At 44.1% G+C, this 15,643-nt stretch overlaps 1 protein-coding gene across 1 annotated transcript in view; it reads right to left on the bottom strand.

Moving 5' to 3' along the window:
* LOC145417830 (uncharacterized) overlaps positions 1-14,781 on the bottom strand; it is a 138,166-nt gene extending 123,385 nt beyond the window's left edge. Inside the window, exon 1 of the mRNA XM_080286450.1 lies at positions 14,720-14,781. Coding sequence (XP_080142576.1) covers positions 14,720-14,747 — 28 coding nt within the window. The 5' untranslated portion in view covers positions 14,748-14,781. The remainder of the gene's footprint in view (positions 1-14,719) is intronic.
* Between the last annotated feature and the right edge of the window lie 862 nt (positions 14,782-15,643).

Here is a 15,643-nt window from a genome sequence, read left to right on the forward strand (position 1 = left end):
CTAAGGTTAAAAACAAGAAGAGACTATCTTCAAAGACCTGCGAGGAAGCTATTGATCCATCAACAAATGCAACGCTGACATGTCAGATCAGCTCAAAATTTCAAGCTGAACCATTTTGTATTTCATAAAAAATTAGCAAGAAGGTCTCCTTATAGCCGAAATTGAAAATCTCCTAATAGTCAGCTGATTCATCAGCTGATGCTACTTCAGCTGATCCAACAGCTGACATGTTAAATCAATTCAATATTCCAAGTCTGAGCAACTTCGTATTGCATAAGAAAATCATTCAGTGCTCTCCTTGAAGGAGAGAGAGAGAAAAAAAAAGATCCCCCAAGTACTGTATACTACTTATAGACCTATCAGCTTCGCCGCATCCACTGTGTTTCGATGTTTTTTTGTTGACTACCATCCCAACATGTTCTGTCAAAATTATTTTACTCTCTTTTCTGACGACCATTTGTCTAACAAAAACAAATGTTAAATTTAAATGATAGGGATCTCGTAGAAAAAGTAGGGTATAATCAATACTCTTTAACTCACCCAGAATTATCTCCTTATATCCTAGCTAGACCCCCCGATTTGGCCAAATCATAATGGTTACTTAGCTAGAAAGAGTCAGAATAACAGATGACGATGGGCCTTTCCAAGTGTCCTCTTGTGCAATTATATACAGCGTGCTGCTCGACCGAGCTTGAGGAAGAGAACTAAGCAATGTCGAATCTCGCCTCCCTCACAGGCTTCAGAGATGCCAAACATTATTTAATTACAATTACCTAAATACAGTGAATTACCTTACGAAATGTACAAGGAAAATTCAACTTAACAAGATAATCTTGGTTTATAATTAACTTTATTCATATATACACCACTGGTTGACGTATATAGCTGCAAGCATCTTCCCGCCACCCTTTGATCCCACGACCATTTTATATAACAACCATAGGGTAGGTAAGTCCCCTAGGTACCCTACTGATGCACGACTCAGTCTGTACATGGCACTGGCAGAGTGTAGAGAATTCTCTTCCTCATCCTCCTCGTCCGATCCACTCTCACCATTTGTGTGGGTCTGATTACATCATCATCCCCCGTTAAAGTTCTGCTCTTAGTGCAGAGGAAAGGGCTCAGTGACAGTGCCATCGGTCATGCCTTGGATGATAGCGTGTCCTAACATACTCTGAGAGAGAGTACTTCTTCAAAGGAGAAAAGAAGTTACCATGTGGAGGGTGAACTCTCTTGCCTCCAACCCCTTCCCGCACTCAGACACCTGAAAAGGCTCTCAAACTGCTGCAGAAGGATGGGAAAGCCTTCAACAGTGATGAGAACACTAAGGAAAAGGAGGCTGATAACCCAGCACACCGGGCAAGTGAGCGAGGATTTGGCGGTCGTCTGGGAATTAAACATTGATGAGCCATCTCACCACGACTCTCGCCGCTGTCTCACCCTCGAACGTCCACCTTTACCTCAGTCAAGTACTTCAAGGACAAAATCACCACATCTGGGCACTTAAGGAGTGGAATTTTCTACACAGGCCCCACATGGTGTGACTCAGCAGGATGCATCTTCCCAGGGAAGGTCTGCATCAGGTGAGTCATCACCCCCCGTACTACCCCACCTCCCACACCTCTCCCTCTCCTTCCTCCTCATCCCCTACCATTGGGCATGCACACAGGCATGTATGCACTCATAAAAGATGTACTGTACATGGCAAAGCCTGCTTTACCAGATGTCGGCAGAGTGGATAAGTTTATATGGGAAGAAGGAGCAGGATTTGAGCCCTCTGTGCCGGTGTTTGATGAGGAAGGGGCAGATGTTCAGGACGATGAGCTTCCCCTCAAGCCCTGGACTATTAGCAATATTTTCAGGGCGATATTCACCACTGCCATCATGCAATACCTGATGGATGAAATTAATTTCCACCAGGCTATGAGTGTGCAGTAACTGGACATGCCTGCTAGTGAAAGTATGCACATGAGGGACTGGCTACATGTGGAGGTGGGAAAGTTGTGTGTGTGGCTAGCCCTTACCATGCTGATGGCGTATGTAAGAAAACATGTGCTCCATGACTATTGGTCAGTTAATGAACTTGTGGGCACACCTGTCTTCAGTAAGTATATGGCCCGTGACAGGCACATGGCAACCCTAAGGTCCCTGCATTTCAACAGAAATTATGGGCCTGCACTGAATGACAGGTAATGGAAAATTAGACCCATCCTGACAATGCTCAAGAAGTCATTTCCAGGGTTTTCCGTCCGTTTCAGAAAATGGTTATTGACGAATCACTGGTGTTATTCCAGGGCAGGTTGGCATTTATTCAGTATGTGCCGTCCAAGCATCACTGCTTTGGAATAAAAATATTTGTCCTTTGTGACTGCAAAACTGGATATGTGCTTGATGTTATAGTACATTTGGCTATGGATATTGATATATCTAGTGATGATCCTCAAGGCTTCTTGGCATCAGTCATGAAAGTGCTGATGGAAATGTATTTCAACAAGCACCACATTCTGTATACCAATAATTATTACACAGACCTGGCATTGACCAAGTACTTGCTTGAACTCAGTACTGGGACCTGTGGAACTGTCTGTGCAAACAGAAAGAATTTCCCTGTATTCCCAGCAAATACTGGGAAAGGAGCCCTTCTTACCAAGAAATGTGATATGACAGCCCTTCTCTGGCATGACAAGGAATGGGTTAATATGTTGTTAACAGTAAATATGGGCATATTTAACCCCTTAACCGCGGGTGTCACTTTCGTGACACTCAGGCACAGTGGATCATACCGTGGGGTGTCACTTTTGTGATTCTGTGTTATTTTGAATTTGCCTGGGCTTTGAAGTGGTGACTTGTATCATCTATCATTACTGCCAATGTCCAACAATAGTCAGCGCTGCTAATGCCATCTGTACTCCCATCCACTGTTGACAATTTAGCCATTTTTCATCATTCTTGACTCCCCTCCCTACCTCCCATCCATTACCCTCTCCTCTCACCTGCCCAGCCGCGCTGCACTGAGCAAATCTTCCACGGATTTTTCCACTGATTTCATCCATTGAAATGAGCCCTATGCCCTATTCTTATACAAAATAATATATATAAAAAAGAAATAAGGTAACTGATAGTGCCATACACCTGGAATTGGCTAATTATCACATGGCAACACCCCATGTGCACTCGTTCGCTAATTTTCCCTGGTAATTTCCCCTTGAAATATGCTGTATGATCTATTCTCATACTAAAAATATACATAAGAAGGGAAGGGAGAAGCCTAAGTGATATTTACATTCACCTGGAACTACCTAATTTATTATGTATTGTCTAGATTTCCTACCAATAATTTCAAAGCATATAAATTAGCAGCTGTCACCACACTGACATTGTCAACCCTTGGCTGCCCATATACGCAGCGTCATTCAATTACTTGTTGTCCTCTGAGGTGAAATCAGGTCGCACTTGCGCCCCACCTTTTCCGCCGCTTCTGCGCCCATTTCAAAGGGCCCTGTGACCTCTACCCCTACTAAACCTCGTGTGGGAAGCAGTAAAGGACTAATTGACTCTGTTGCTGAACATGAACTGGCTGAATTATCTATGATAATGATGGATGGTGACTTTGATCTTTTGGGTGAATCATGTGATCAGCCTGGAAGGAAATCATGACAGAAACTGCCATTACGGGTACTTCAGTGTCCAATGTCCCACGTTCATCCTAGCTCCAAGGGGAAAGGAGCCCTTAATGCAGTAAGGGAAGAAATTTAGGAAGGGAGTGAAGAGGAGGCAGGTTAGCCCTGGAACAATGGCCCTACATGACTCAGCCTGCCATGAGTCCCGAGGTGAATCACCTCCCCGCTCTCCCAGCCCTACTTCACTAATTTCTTCCTCCTCTTAAACAGAAATTTCTCCTGAGTCTTCGTCGTCAGAGTCTCCACCAGCACCTACAGTGAAGGTAGGCCGTAGTGGATGAGGTAAATCCCTGACTTGTCATAAAAGTAGAGCAGCATCTAGAGTAAGGGCTGCTGGTGCTACACGGCAACCTAGAGTCAGTTGGAGTGACCTTGAAGCAGCTCAGTCTGCCTCACAGCCACCCTCCACCCTCACCCACCCCACACAGCCATGAGAGGGAACCCTGGACGCCTTTGTGTGGATGGAAGGTTCCGATTTTGTTCCTGAACAACTCCAGTTTGACGAGACTTCCTCAGGAATACAGCCTGCCTTCACTCTTGACGAGGATGCTGAGTGTGTGGACTTCCTTTTGGCCTTCCTCGATGACGAAGTCATGCAGCACATATGTAATGAGACCAACAGGTACGAGTCACAACGTGCTGCAAGTGGTGCAGGCGCAGTGAAAATGCAACGGTGGACCATGCTTGGAGTGCCCTCATGCTTCTCATGCCCCATTCAAAGAAGCATGAGTTGGAAGATTACTGGTCCATGGACCCCTTACTACCCTCACCCACCTTCAATAAGTACGTGGACAGAGATCGCTTCTGTAACATCATGGGAAACTTGTACTTCACCAACAACAATGTACCTTCCCAGACTGGCCCACTCTGGAAGATCCGGGAGCTTCTGAACAGAATGAAGGATAAATTTATGTCATTCTTCCACCCATTTCAGAAGGTTGTCATAGACGAATTCTTGGTTCTGTTCAGAGGACGTTTGAGATTCGTACAGTACATTCCAAGCAAACGTCATCACTTTGGAATCAAGTTCTTTGTACTGTACGACTGTAAGGCGGGGTACATCCTTGACTTTGTCATCTATTCAGCCAGCACTGTCGATCTGGACAAAACACATCCCCTTGGATTCTCAGGCTGTGTAATGAAAGTGCTGCTTGAAAGGTATTTTGGTGGGAATCATGTGCTGTATACTGACAACTACTATACAGCACCGAAACTTGCTAAATACTTTCAGAGCACGGCATCGGCTCCTGTCGCACTGTTAAGAGCAATCGTGCCAACTTCCCCAAATTCCCCGAGGCAGGAAACTCGCAGCGAGGAGATGTGGACCTACACAAGTCTGAGAAGATGCTGGCAATACGGTGACATGACAAGAGGGTCGTGCACATGCTCACCACCATAAACAAGGGGGAACTGAAAGACAGTGGGAAGGTCGACTGTAGGACAGGCGAACCTGTGAGGAAACCTGATGCTGTCATCGACATGCAGCTGGCAGTCAAGTCCGACATGATGATTGGAGAGATCGACTGCCTGAAGATGAATACTAGGTGGTACAGGAAAGTTTTGCTGCATCTCATTGGCATGACGATGCTGAACGCCTCCATCCTGTACAAGATGAAGGCAAAGCCACCCAAGTCCTTCTCCATGAGGTTGTTCGCCAGGACTTGTGTTCAGCAGCTGCTTGAAAGGTATGGTAGGGTGACAGCAACAGCTCCAAGGCGCCATTCTGTTAGACTTCCTGACAGACTTGAGCAGAGGGCGTATATGGATCGGCACAGACTGGTGCAAATGCCTGCCACAATGAAGAGGAAGGCTGCGATCCGCAGGTGCCAGGTGTGTGCACATACCACCCGATGCACACCTGGGCACAAACGCACCTCTTGACAGTGCACTGAGTGCCCGGTTCCCCTCTTCGTAACATGCTTATTTGATTACCACAGCCTGAAGCAGTTCTAAAACAGTGCAAGTGGAAATATGAATAATATGTAAATAATGTGCAAATAGCAAGTGATAGCAATGGATGTAAATATGACTGAACAGTGGAATATAGTTTTTTAAGTTACTGCAAGTGACAGTGCATAACATAGTGTAAATAAAATAAAAGTGTTGATATTGAAAATACAATAGAAAATGTAAATAGAAATGTAATTAATAAGTAATATAAGAATATGAGTACAAATACTTGAAGTAATGACAGTGAAAGTGAAATTTTGGCTCTCTACGTAGTTTACTGAACGAGAAAGTGAATGCCTGGAGTGAAAATAAACAACTATTACTGAAGGAAACGTATGGATAAATACCATAGATATATATAAGTGTAATAAAGTAATAGGAATAAAAAGTTGAGTGTGTTTATGAATAATAAATGACAGCATACCAGCAGGGAACGAGGACGGGTGGGAAGCTCGTACGCGCTCGTAATTTACATTGCTTTCACAGTGGGTTTTTTTGGAGTATGGATCCCAAACTACTTGAAAATCATAGAATAGTGTTTCTAGTGATAATATCAGGCTGTGGTAATCATATTATGGGGTGTCTGGAAGTGTAAAGTGGAGACTTCGTTACCCATCTTCTGAAGTCTCCACAAGTCCTACGGTTGTCGATAAAGGCTCAAAAAACATTCCAGGAGAAAGTGAAGGTATGTGCCATAGGCATATATAATTATAATATTCTAGGGCTAATAACTGATTTTTGGCAAATATTTTTAAAAAGTCAGTCAGAGCGCGAATATCCCTCCGGGACCCACAAGGACCGGCGAAAACATCCCGGCGGTGTTTGGGTTAAGCAAACGGGGAAAGACAGACTACAGGACCGGAGAACCCGTGTTGAAGCCAGATGCTGTCAACGATTATAATATCAACATGCAGCTTGTTGATAAATCGGACAAGCAAACTGGTGAGGTTGAGTGCCTTTGTAAGTCTTGCCAGTGGTACAAGAAGGCGTTATTACACCTTCTTGATATTGCCGTCCTGAACAGGTTCATACTGTTCAAGAAGCTCGTCAAGAAATCTCTCTCTCTCTCTACAGGAGTTTGAAAGAGGGCCTGCATGCAAGCTCCTTGAAGAATATTCAATGGCACAGGGGCCTGCAAGCTCCTTGAAGAATATTCAATGGCACAGGGGCCTGCAAGCTCCTTGAAGAATATTCAATGGCACAGGGGCCTGCAAGCTCCTTGAAGAATATTCAATGGCACAGGGGCCTGCAAGCTCCTTGAAGAATATTCAATGGCACAGGGGCCTGCAAGCTCCTTGAAGAATATTCAATGGCACAGGGGCCTGCAAGCTCCTTGAAGAATATTCAACGGCACAAGGGCCTGGTATGAGGCAGAGGATACAGACAGCACTTACATCTGACAGGATAAGCCATCCAAAGTATTTCTGGTGGCACAGGCTGGTAGAGATCGGCCGTACCACTGCAGGTTGTCAGGGGTGCAGGTGGTGCCACTTCTACAACATCAAATGCAATCTCTTAGTACGTAAAGAGACAGCCTACCAATGTGCGGAGTGTACGGTCCCCCTATGCCCTACATGTTTTTGCGAACATCACTCCGAGCGCGATTACTGAACAGGTGTGTGGGAAAATGTAAACAGTAAACAGGTATGCACAAATGTGTTATTTTGTATACATAAGTGAAATGTAAGATAAGTTATTACTAGTAAGTGTTGTGATGCAAGTGTTTTATAATAAGTGTTACAAGTGCAGTGTAATAAGTGTTACTGTTTATGGTTACTGTTGAAACAGTTATTGGAAAGATAGTAATCACTCTAATATCCGGATAAACAATAACCGAACATCCCCACTACCCGGACATAATCGTCCTGGGATCCAACATTCCCAAAATGATCCGAAACCCCCCCCCCCAAAAAAAAAAGATTTTTTCCCGTCTGTAATTTGAACTTACCACGCGCGCCATGGGAGAGCATTGTTTTGGTGAGTCATTCCTCCGACGTCCGACAGAGCGCCGCTGCATCCTCCCCACTTTCCGCCTGTCTCACACCACGAGTGCACGCTCATCGTAATGGCTGCCCACGTGATCGCGTTTGTGGTGGTGCCCTACCTGCTGCAGGGCCTCCTGCTGCTCTCGGGCCTCCTCTTAGTGTGTGTGATGATGGCCCCGCCACCTGAGAAAAGGAAGAGAGTGGTGTTGACTCTGGAGAAGAAGAGGGAGATATTGGAGAAAGTAGATGTGGGGTGGTCTTCTTCCCGCATTCTCCGTGAGTTTAACCTGCCCCGGTCTACTTTGTTCGATATCAAGAGGTCCCGAGACAAACTCATGCAGTACACGGCTGACTTCTCGTCGAGAAGCAAACGTAACGTGGAAAGGAAGGTTATGTTTACCCCCAAGTTTGCAGAAATTGACCGATCCACGTTGATTTGGTATCGACAACAACGTGCTGCTGATGTGATGGTACGTGGAACGGAGCTGAAGGCTGCTGCTGAGAAGTTCGCCAGACTTCATGACGCCCTAGACTTCAAGGCATCCGAGGGTTGGCTCTTCGCGTTCAAGTTGCTGCATGGCCTTACCAACCGTAAAGCACATGGCGAAGCATTGGACGGTAACGAGGATGGAGTTGACGAGTTTCGGCACAAGGTGAAGGGCTTGATCGACAGGGAGGGCCTAACTCTCAGTCAAGTCTACAACACTGACGAAATTGGCCTATTCTATCGCTCGCTGCCAACGAGCACTCTAGCTGAGGAGACGGAAAAGCGTGTACCTGGCCGCAAGCTTTCCAAGGAATGGATATCTGCTTTGTGTTGTGCCAGTGCTAATGGCATGCACCGGCTTAAGCCTGTAGTTGTTGGCCGCGCAAAGCAGCCTCGGTGCCTTCGTGGGGTGATGGATGTCCTTCCTGTCATCTGGTACCATTCTTTGAAGGCATGGTTCACAGCTGTGATCTTCAAAGACTGGTTTCACCGTCACTTCATCAAGGAGGTCATCCATTACCAGACAAAGACACTGGGAATCCTGCGCGACCAGGTAAAGGCCCTCCTTCTACTCAACAATGCACCTGCCCACCCGTGCGACAAGGACTTGGTCGCTGAAAATGGCCGTATTAGGTGCATGTTTCTGCCACCTAATACGACTGCTCTCATCCAACCAATGGACTAAGGAGTGATCGTGGCAACAAAGCGCCTATACCGTCAGAAGTTCCTGGACGAGGTGGTGGTTGTTCTCGAGGACGAAGACGAGCGCAGGGAGGGACGGGACACACGAGGCAAGTGGACTTTGGAAAACCTTCGCCGCTACAGCATCAAGTCTGCGCTGTACAACTGGGCTAGTGCATGGAAGGAAGTCCCTGTGAAAACTCTGGAAAATGGTTGGTCTCGTCTGCTTCTCGAAACGGATGTGGAGTACGATTTTCTAGGGTTTGACATGGATGACTTCCATGACAGCTACGTACGCACGGCGACGATGTAGATGTGGACGATGTTCGTGAGTGGTTGGATGACGACGAGGGCGATCCTGGGTATCAGACATTGTCTGATATCGAGATCGCGTCTTCGGTTGCAGGTGTCAGTACCAACTTGAAGATTCCGATGCTGAAGGCGACGATGAAGGGGACTCCTCTCAGCAGGACACTACTCCAGCCATCCCCAAGCTGAGCACACTCTGGGAACATCTAGAGTTTGTCCTAGATTACCTGGAACACCTGGACTGCGACAGGGAGAGGGGGCCCTTGGGACTCGTGGAGGAAGTGCGTGCTTTCAGGCAGCGCATCATCAATCGTCAGAATTGTCGGTCATTGCGTCAATCAACCATTGACAGTTTTTTCAGGCCCGTGACCCCCGCTGTGCCCAGACCTGGCTCCACTCCATTGCCTCCCCAAGCCAGGCCCTCATGCTCCGAGCCACAGCCCAGCACATCAGCCACGGTGGAGTCACCGCTTGATGTGAGTTTGCGGCTGTCTTCAGAGTCCTCTGCAATGGGTACGCCATCACCACGACCCAGCGATGCACCCCTAGGTCGCCTGCCAGTGATACTCTCGGACTCTGACAGTGAATAAACAGCAAGAACTTCTCCACTAGACCACACGGGAATTTTGAGTGTTGTGCAGTGAAAAAAATAGTGTGTTGTGTTAAGAATTTAAAGTTGTGAGAGAAAAGACTCTATAGAAAAAAAATTTAACGTAAATAGACTTGTTTGTTTTGGCTTTGGAAAATGAAAAGAATGGGAAAAGTTAAAGTGCAACACTTAGTAAGTTACAATGGAGCATTATTTAGACAAAAGTGAACACTGTGAAGAGAACGGACTTCTGTGTGTTATTGACTAAGTTCAGTGCAAGACTTCAGGAACAGTGTACTGCAAGGGCTTCAGGAAATCGTTCTTACTGTCAGAGTCCGAGAGGAGGCAGTTATTCATCGAGGTGGCCAGGGACTTGCTGTAAGTAGCCAGAATGTTTCATATTGTACTTTTTTCCATACTATACTTACCTCATTTCACTCTTTAATGTCCTTTATTGGTGTGAATAGGGTGTTAGTAGCTATGAATGTGCAGTAGGAATGTGTTTTTCTGAGTTAGGCTAGGTTAGGGTCCATAAGTACCAGAATGTTTATTAATGTATGAACATACTTCTAAACCCTCATTTTATGTTTTGCATTTATTTCAGTCATTTATGTGCCTTATTGGTGTGATTTAGGTCTTAAATAGGTGCTATGCATGTCCAGAGGGAGTTGTATAGGTGTTTCTCTGAGTTAGGGTCCATAAGTACAAGTCCATAAGCTGGGGCCCAATATCCGGACAAAACCAATAACCGGCCCTACCTATGGCTCTATTACGTCGGATATTGGAGTGATTACTGTATCCTGAGTTAGCCTACCTGTTATATGAAAGAAAACCACTACTGAGCGGGCCAGAAAAAAAATTACCTGGTTGGCTATAACTAACATTTTTCCCTCATTACACAGAAAATAGTGCTGAATGTGTGAACATAAACGTATTTGTGATGCGAAGTGTAAATAATGTAAGTTGTGTATAATATTAGTAATATTTTTTGCGATGACCTTGATTAGTACAAATCAGTCTGAATTTTAGTTGCCTACATGTAGTTACGTCATAATCAACCATACTGCGTAAAACAGACACAGCATTTACTTGTCAAGGTGTAATTACCCGTAATCGTGATGTCAAGTGCAATTATAAGTGTGATGCAGGAAGTGAGTACAGAAAATCAAAAAGCTATTCTTTTCCCACACACCTACGGGGCATAGTGGCGCCATGAAACAGATGGAAAACCCTATGGGGAGCCCCATGGACAGGGTGATGACTCATCCTTACAAAGGTGAGTAAGGAAAAGTTGAAGAGTGAGTAGAAAATTCCAAATTCCTTCCAAGGACGCCTGGGCTGTGCTATAATCACTGATCGGTCAGTGCTACCAACGTTAACCAGCGAGTCCAAGGTCACTGCCAGTGGTGCAAGCTCAGAAGCAGCCCGACAAAACATGGAAAACGAGTCATCTTCAAGTTATCCTTACTCATTGGCAGGACCACCTGGAGACCTCAGAATACTTTCATTAGAAAGAGGAAGAGTTGATGAGTCTTATGTATCTTTATTTTTTTCTCTAGCTATAATAGTTTGGCAGATATTAGGGTTTGAAGTAAAGGTATTTTTCCAAAAGCTTGGAAATCTCCTGTAAGAAGGAGTGGGCGATGGCGAGAATCTACCTGCGGATGGGGGTTAAGGCAGACTTTTCGAACTTGAGTGGTTAGATACAGCTTTCGTACACCCTGTTACTAACAATTGCCTCTCATATACCGAATTAAATCGCCGGGCAGCAAGACGGATGCAATGCATGTGATCCCTGGGATGATGGGTTGAAAAGCAGTGCTAATACTGAGTGATGCCAATTAAAAAAAAAAAAAAAAATGGTGTTAGACCCTCAGTCCGTGGATGTCATCTTTATTTTCTTCTTGCCACTGAAATATGAGTCTATTCAGCTTAGGGCAGCACCCTAGTAGTGAAGAGATTAATGAAAGGGATAATCTAAACCCCTCCAGTTTGAAGAATATCTCCTGACTTGCGTAAAATCATCGGGATACAGGAAAAATGGAAATGTATCATCGTATCAAGGGAGAGACTGATAATTTAAGACAAATAAGTGCCAATAATCGCTTCATGATCGGGACATCTCTTGTTTTCAATTCCAGCTTATGCCAGACAAGTTTTATTCAGCTGAGAGTGCATCAGGGGAGTCTGCGATAGTTAATCACTTTACCATGAGAATACTGTTTCGAGTTTTTCAAGAACCTTTGACAGCCAAAGATTTAGCGAAGGTATTATCTAACACTTACAGTTTAATAAGTCCCTCCTAAGCCAAGAACGAAAGAAAAATCCGGAAATGGCAAAGGTACATGAAAAATTACACACAGCTATACATGGCAAGTGATAAGGAGCATGGATACTGAGTTGAATGAACAGAGGACAATGATGGATTGTGTGCGTAGATGACCGAATGTGTTGGATGCAAGAGTGTAAAGGCTGGGGAGTGGAATAACTGAGCACTGGGTGAACAGAAGAGAGAGACAGGAGGACGCAGCTCCTGCAAGGAGAGTAAAAGACTGCAAGAGGATGAAGAAAAAAAAAAAGGAATTCATGAGAGAATTAGAGGAGCTACTGGGTAGATATGATCTGGAGCAGATGTAAGGGGTGGACCGTATGTGTAACATATTCGAAGGAAAAATCAGTGTAGTATGTGCGGGGTAGTATGTGGGGTAAAGAGAAGACATTAGGGGGTGCAAGGAATATCATAGTGAAACGAAGAAGAGAAACAAACTGTGGCGGAATAGATAACTTATAGTGACCGAATAGGTAGTACAGAAATGGACTATGTGGAGAAACGTAAAAGAGAGTTTTACGTGGAGATGAGGAAAGAAGTGAAAAGACAAGGAAGAGAGAGTAAGAAAAGAGTGGATGAGGAATCTGGAAGAAATCTGAGTGTAAGATGGAGGGACCGTAAAAAACAATTTTGAAAGGTCAGGAAGGTAACAGAGGGTGATAAGGGAGGCAGAAGAGATGTGAAAGACAAAAATGGCAGGATGTTCGTAGAGAAGGAAGAAAAAGTTACCAGACGGAGAGAACACTTTAAAGAATTGCTGAATAAAGAGAACAAAAGTAGCGCAAGTATAAGCGGATGGGAAATATTTGGGGAAAGAATAGAAGTGAGGAGGAAGGAAGAGATCGGTCGAACGGAATTATTAGAAACAATGGAGAAAGAAAAAATGGGAAAAGCCCCAAGAACTGATGGGGTGTGGTAAATTGCTGAAATATGGGGAAGACTTAGTGACAGAAAGCATATAATATGGAGGATATGTGTAGATTGGCCTAGAAGGAAGGTAGGTCCTGGAGGATTAGAAATCGATTGTAATAGTTCCCCATACAAAGGAAAAGGGGGGGAAGAGAATTGTGTGGCACTGATAAGAGTGTCTTTCCAGTGTAACAGGAAAAATATGTACTGGGATACTTATCGACAGAGTGAGGGTAATAACAGATGAATCAGTTGGAGAAGAACAAGGGGATTTTAGGAAGGGAAGAGTCTGGGTAGATCAGATATTCATTCTAATATGTCTAGTGGAGAAGTATCTAGAGAAAGGAAGGAGGTTGTGTGCTGCCATCTTGGACCTACAGAAAGCATAAGACAAGGTAGATAGACAGGAAATGTGGAAGGTGTCAAAAACATATGAAGGAGGTGGGAAGCTGTTGAATGCTGTCAAGAGTATGTGTGACAGCGCTAGGTCGCAATGCATGTAGATAGTCTATCTATCTATTGCCAGACGCCATAATCCCGTAAGGGATGGCCATTTGACTTTGAGTTATTTGTTTTACGAGGAGGGGCACTAACCCTCCACCAACCCACTTGTTGACACGTAGGGAGCACGTATGGTTTGGTTATATGGTTACCACCCAGCGTTGTAAATGGTTTCTTGGCTTACAGGAAACCATTTGGCTTGTCACTCAATGTAAAGCCAGCTGTAAAGGAAAGAAAAGCAATACGAAGTGACAGGAAAGATGGGAGAAATAGGAAGAGAGGAGGACAGGCACAGAAAAAGAATGATAAAGGCTAAGGAAGAAGTAGACAGCACTACATCAAGTGAGTGAATGATGGTCGCCACCACCTACCACAATGTGGATAGTGAATTGAGTTATTTTATATGAGTTTTGGATTGAAGCAGACTTGTTTCATGTCTCCCTAGTTGTTCAGTTTGAATATGGATGGATTATAAAACAGATACAAGGTAGGACCGTGGCTCCTGGAGTATCTCCAATGAGTGAGGGTAGGTTTGGAAACTTCCTGTACTGTTGTTTACTGACGATACTGCAATATTAAATAAAGATGAATGTAGGTTGCAGGGCATGGTGAATGAGTCTGAGAGCGTATGATGGAAACGGAATCTAAAAGTCAACGTTTTATTCTAGAGTTTTAGTCACACTTTTGTAGGAGTTGCCTATCATGGGCCAACTGGCCTACTGGTATTATCCTCTCTTCTTACGGTATGTTCATGGTGAGAAATGAAGGTACATTATCCACAGTGAGACTGGATGGTGAGGAAATGGAGAAAGCGAATGCATTCAAGTACTTGGGTAGAGTGATGAGTAAGGATGGAAGTTTAGTGGATGAAGTGCTTGGATAGAAAAGTTATTGATTCATTGAAATAAAGGAGAATTGTGGTGTTGATGTGGATGTGATTGAATGTGCTGAAAAATACTCTGAGATGGTTTGGCCATGTGGAGAGGGTAGAGAATGAGAGACTGACTAGAAGAGTGTATATGTGTGAGGTGGAGAGGGAGAGGAGGGAGGCCAAGGATGAAATGAAGGGATGGAGTGGAGAGATATATGTGGGAAGGGGATGTGAGTCGGAGGAAGGGCCTCTGCCAAATGGCAGAGGACAGAGCGACGTGTAGGCGATTTTTGATTGAGGCCACCCCTTACCGGATTCAGGTTCCTGACAAATGGATGGATAGACAAAGAGAATTGAAAATTTACGTCCTCGGTGAGAGCTGGTTAAGGTGGATGAACTTTAAAATGGCATCGTATCCTGAAACTTACTCGAAACTGTAGTGAGGACTCTGTGCATGGCTGAGCGTGTAGCATTTTTCTCAGCATCTATATAATATACAGATACGTAGATGGAATAGTTAGTGTAGGGCTTCAGGTTCTTCAGAATTACCGTCCTCTCCTTCTCTTCACTATACTCTTCAAACCAGCGCTCCCACAACCTGGAGATGTATAATAATAATAACAATAATAATAATAATAATAATAATAATAGTAATAACAATACTTCTACGACTACTGCTACTATTACTACTAAGAAGAAGAAGAAGAAATAATAATAAATAATAAATAATAATAATAAATAATAATAACACACAATAATGGTAATAATAATAATAATAATAATAATAATAATAATAATAATAAATAATAATAATAATAATAATAATAATAATAATAATAACAATAACAGGAGAATAAAAAGAAATTATTATTATTATTATTATTATTATTATTTTTATTATTATTATCATCATCAACATCATTATCTGGACCTCCTTTCGAACCCTTGGGCAGGGTGAGGAGTAGCAATGTCCAGACAGCCCAAATTTGCCCAATCCAATTGACCACGCTTCTATTCACTCATCATTCAAGCTCCCGGAATCCTGGCTCTATCGGATACACCACAAACATTCACCACGTTCTGTAGCTTCAGATAAACGTATCCGACAGAGTCAATCCGGACGATGCCACGTTAAAAAAGGGTGCCAAATCCCTGATCATGCACTTCTCACAACATTCATCCATCCTGCTCGATCTCTTGTCGGTTCCCTAGCCTCACCGATTTCCAAACCTCTCTTCCTCACACACTCCTCCACCATATCTCTTCACCTTCTCCTTGGCCTACCTCGCCTCCTCCGTCCTTCAAATTCGCTCAGATATACCTTTTTCACTACTCTATTGTTATCCATTCTC

Source organism: Coenobita brevimanus, chromosome 111, assembly GCF_032717465.1.
Source record: "Coenobita brevimanus isolate Jiangsu-jjx chromosome 111, ASM3271746v2, whole genome shotgun sequence".
NCBI lineage: Eukaryota > Metazoa > Arthropoda > Malacostraca > Decapoda > Coenobitidae > Coenobita > Coenobita brevimanus.